This window comes from Arachis duranensis, chromosome 1 (genome assembly GCF_000817695.3).
Source record: "Arachis duranensis cultivar V14167 chromosome 1, aradu.V14167.gnm2.J7QH, whole genome shotgun sequence".
Taxonomy (NCBI): domain Eukaryota; kingdom Viridiplantae; phylum Streptophyta; class Magnoliopsida; order Fabales; family Fabaceae; genus Arachis; species Arachis duranensis.
In genome coordinates this window covers 10,550,611-10,555,434 of record NC_029772.3, presented here as the reverse complement: position 1 = coordinate 10,555,434, position 4,824 = coordinate 10,550,611, and the positions used below count along the sequence as shown (strand labels likewise).

Here is a 4,824-nt window from a genome sequence, read left to right as displayed (position 1 = left end):
TCTTTCCCTTTCTTTCTCTCACAACTTGCTTTTAACATTGGGCATTCACTCATTTGTAGTCGTGAAATTGAGGATGGCAGCCCTTCTTTTGGCAATGACTTGAGCTTGTCACATTCACGCAACTCGATATCTTCAAGAGAGGTGAGATGCTGAAGCCATTTGCCATCCAAATGTTGTATTTCACGTGCTCCTTCTATATCCAGCATCCCAAGAGAATTGGGCAACAGGGGCACTTGTATTTCCATCAGCTTCTTAACCAGATACTCACCTTTAATCCACAAACGTGAAAGGGAAGTGAGCCGGTCCAAGCCCCACTTGGTGATATCTGTATTGGAATAAACCCCTTCTTCATTGCCGACACCAAGTGTCGTTAAATTGATAGGCAAACCCTCTTCTGCAATGGATTCCAAATTCGGAACATCAAAAATATATAATGTTTGGAGGCCACTGAGATTATTAATTGGTTCTGGTAATGATTTAATCTTGTCGCATTTCTTTACCCAAAAAGAACTCAGGTTAGGAGTGCACAAATCGAGTAGGGAAATCGACTCCAGTTCAGGACACTCATCTACTTCGAGATGTTCAAGAAACATGAGAGATTGGCTTGCTGCTTCTTCTTCCAAAATTGAAATTGATTTCAATTTTTTACAATCCGAAAGCTCGAGACGCTTGAGCACAGGGAGAGAACCTAAGGGAAATGACTTCAGCGAGCAACAGCTACTCATTATGGACAAATCCTCAAGTGCTTTGCAACTCTGAAGGAACTCATGACTTGGGAATTCAAGGCTCTCACAGCCTAGGATAAAAAGTTTCTTTAACGCTTTGGGCAGACCATTGCTCGGGAAGGACGTCAGAGAAGGAATTCGAAGGAGAGATAACTCTTGAAGAGAGTTAAAATTGAATACATTCAATGGTCTCATTATGTTTCTGTTATCCACTTTTCCTGAAAACTCTGATTCCAGTACACAACAATCGTCTACAACAAGTGTAAGCAAGCAAGGAAGATTGCTGGGTAAATTTCCTTTCAGCTTCGGACAGCTTATGAGAGATAGGTATGACAGACGGGGGAACTCAGTAGTTATACCATCTATCATGTTCCATTCCTCCCATTCTTCCATCGACCCAAAACTCAAAGTCTCCAAGGAGGGAAACGGTTGGAATGAAGGGGAATTACCTCCGTAAAATTCAGACCCAATACTCTTCACTGATCTCATATCCCGAAAGAAGAGTTCTTTTAGACTGTGTAGTCGTCCCAGAGGTGGCAATGAAGAACAATGACGACAATCTTCAATCCACAAACGCACTATGTTGCCAAACGAGGAATCACCCAACCAATTTGGGAAACTAGTTCCACCATAGCATGTAACGGTCAATTTCTTCAAATTAGTTGAGGGTTGCAGATGTTCAAGTACAACTTGATGGGAGTCTTCCAAAGTGGAATCACTCCATTCCAACAATAACTCTTTAATTTGCTTTTTCTCCTTCAAATTAGCTTGACAAGCATCAGACGGATCATTAACATTTTCGAGTTTTGAGATGCAGAGTTGACCTTGTAAATGGGGAAATTTTCTCATTTCTGCAAGCTTTAGCCCATTTTGTTGTTTGCTGACAATAAAACGACTCAGACTTTGCAGATTTTCTAGTTTGGTTATGTCTACGGGAATCTCCTGCAATTCAGTACCATGAATATCAAGGCGCCGTAGATTCACCAATTTTCCCATCTCTTCAGGCAACTTAGTAAGAGCCCAACAATAATCAATAGCAAGGTGGCGTAGATTCACCAATTTTCCCATCTCCTCAGGCAACTCAGTAAGATCTTTACAACAAGTTAACAACAAGGTCTGTAGATTATAGAGCTTGCATATTGCAGAAGGCAACCTTTCAATTCGAGTGCAAGATAGATCTAGGTATCGCAAATGCTTTAAATCGCCAATAGAATTCGGCAAAACAGTGATATTCCTGTAGTCTGACAGGGATAACACCCGCAACTGTTTCAATGCTACTAACAACTCATGCAATACTCCATTTGCTAAGTGATGGCCCCATACCGTTAAGTTAAATTCAAACGGTAATGCTGTGAGTGTACGTAAGCCTTTCAATCCATGAAGGGAATCAAGTTCGCCAAAATGGTTAAACATACTTTTATCATAAGATAAATGACGAATTTTGTTTAGATTTCTGAGTTCCATTTCATTGTCATGCCTCTTACAATATGAGGAAGAAACCATGGTTGCCAAATCGTTGATGAGGTCATGCATTTCAAAGTGTTCCCCACCCGCAGAACGTAGTATCAATGACCTTGCCACTAGTTCATCAAAGTATTCACCGCCTACTTCTTCAATGCTTTTCTCATTTTGGTACACATAAACAAATCCCTGTGCCATCCATAGCTGAACTAACTTCTCTTTGTGCAGTTCTGAGTTCTTTGGGAAAATTGCACAATAAGCAAAGCATTGTTTCAAATAAGCTGGAAGGAAATGATAGCTCAATAAAAGAGCTGGTTGCACCTCGTCCCCTGTCAGATGCCAAATGTTGCTGTTTAACACTTTGCTCCACTGCTCGGTTGATAACTTTGTGCTAAGAAGACTCCCCACAGCAACCGCAGCTAATGGCAAGCCACCACACTTTTGGGCAATTTTTCTACCAATTTCTTCAAGGTTGGATGACAGTTCAGTGCATTTGGGTGCTCTAAATGCATGTTTGGAAAGCAAAGTCCAACAATCTTCATTTGCCAGTGGTTCCAGATGGCAAGTCCGCATAGCTTTTACAATATCCACAATATTCTGATGTCGTGTTGTAACAATGATTTTGCTTCCCATTTGACCAACATTAAAAATGTGCATCAAATTGGTCCAATCAACATACCGTGCATTCCATATATCATCCAACACAAGCAGAAATCTTTTATCCGACAACTTCTTTTGCAATTCTGCTCGCAAGGTATCGAAGTTATCCAAAGTTATTGCTGCAGATGTGACAGATTCAAGAAGAGATTTTGCCAACTTGACAACATCAAAATCTTTTGAGACAGATGCCCACGCTTTCGCATCAAACTTTTCATTAACTTGAGCATCATTGTATAAGAGTTTAGCCAGGGTCGTTTTCCCGAGCCCTCCCATGCCAACAATGGCAAGCACTCCTATTTTATTGCCACCATCATCAGCGGCATCTTCTGATATTAAATACTCTTTAAGATTCTGTTTTTCATCATTTCTTCCACAAATAGCAGAATCATCAAAAGCAGAATTTGTAGGTGTTGCACGCCAAACATTGCCAGAAACACCTTTTTCCAATGGAAGGTTGTGTGCTCTCTGTGCAAAATGCTCTAGTCTTTCAAACAACTTCTGCATCTTGGAATTAATCTCTCGGTAAGGCCACTTGAAAGGAGAGGAGAGGACCTTTCGCACCTAAATCGCACAAAAATATGATTATTGAATATCATGCATTAATTTTATCATAGAAGACTTTGTTGAATAACATTTTGTGAATTCTACCCAACCTGTCTAAAATAACTCTAAAATAACATGTAAGTTACCCTTCATGATGTATCGCAATTTAACTGGTCATTATATTAATCATAGCTGAGTTATTTTGTAATTTATTATTTGAGATGGGTAATGATGTAATTTCTTAAAATATTTCGCTGACGGCAAAATTACGGACACCGGAAATTCAGCGACAATATCGGCGTTTCTTGTCATGACGGCAACGGCTATATTTGGAAGGATCCAAGCTATATAACGAAAATAGAATAGAGGAGTGAAAAGGTGCTTCAATTAAGGAGTTTTGATATTTTATGAAATTATATCATTACCATCTCAAATAATAAATTACAAAATAACTCAATTATGATTAAGATAATAACCAATTAAATTATGACACATTATGAAGGATAATTTACATGTTATTTTAGAGGGGTTGAGTAGAATTCATCATTTATTTATTATATGACTCTTATTACATTGAATGAATTTCTTTTCTTGTAGCGTATAAGTCGTACCTTAGAACTGACAGTTTGATGATAGCGGGCTTCCACTTTGCGACGGAGAGCTTCGGTGGCGATGTCATCGATCAAGTCATCGGCGTCAAAAAGAGCTTGAGTGAGTTCATCAAGCCAAGCCTTCACGGAAGCAATCTTGATCTGCTTTTCCTCAGCATCATCCAGAAAAGCATGAAGACTAAGCAGCGTCAATTTAAGCTTCTCAAGCAGCGATTCATCAAGTTTCTTGCTCTGATAGAACTCCGAAATCTCAGTGGAGATCTTGCCAACTAAAGCTTCCACAACAGCTGAGAGCAACGCTTCTCCCACAATTGCAGCAGCCATTTCTCTTTCCTTAGCTTAGATTCGATTCAGCTTCAGCTCACAATCGAATTGAAGATGGAGGTTAGCAACAAAAGCAGCGTGGTAGAGAGCTGTATTATATATGGTAGTCTTTATGGTCAACTGTTAGCAATGCAAGACTACCCTGCTTTCTTTTTGGTCTTTACCATCAACTGTTAACTACTCAACTATGGTTAAATTATGAGCTGTATTAGACAAAAGTAACCATGGTTTTTCCACTATCATGGTTATTTTTCTTTGAGCCTGGAAATCATGAAGTGGAAGTCTATTTTGGACGGCGGTAGTGCTAGATAACAAAAACAAATCAGTTTAAATTTGTGGCCAAAAGTTTTTTATATGGACTTTTTTTTGGTGGAATTATGCTTTAGAAATTAGAATGGGACCGAATGAAGATATACCTTGATGTTGAGGTTGAGAAATGAGAATTTTATTTTTGTTTTTTTTTCTTTTAAATAAAAGAAACTCGCTTATAACAAGAAGGT

The 4,824-nt window shown here is 39.0% G+C and overlaps 1 protein-coding gene across 1 annotated transcript; it reads right to left on the bottom strand.

Moving 5' to 3' along the window:
• Positions 1–227: 227 nt before the first annotated feature.
• LOC107478136 (putative disease resistance protein At3g14460) lies at positions 228–4,536 on the bottom strand. Its single transcript, XM_052257912.1, has 3 exons — positions 4,001–4,536; positions 501–3,407; positions 228–394 (listed from the first exon to the last, which is right to left on the bottom strand). Exons 1-3 carry the CDS (start codon positions 4,322–4,324, stop codon positions 371–373), a joined length of 3,255 nt encoding a protein of 1,084 aa, XP_052113872.1. The 5' UTR covers positions 4,325–4,536; the 3' UTR covers positions 228–370.
• Between the last annotated feature and the right edge of the window lie 288 nt (positions 4,537–4,824).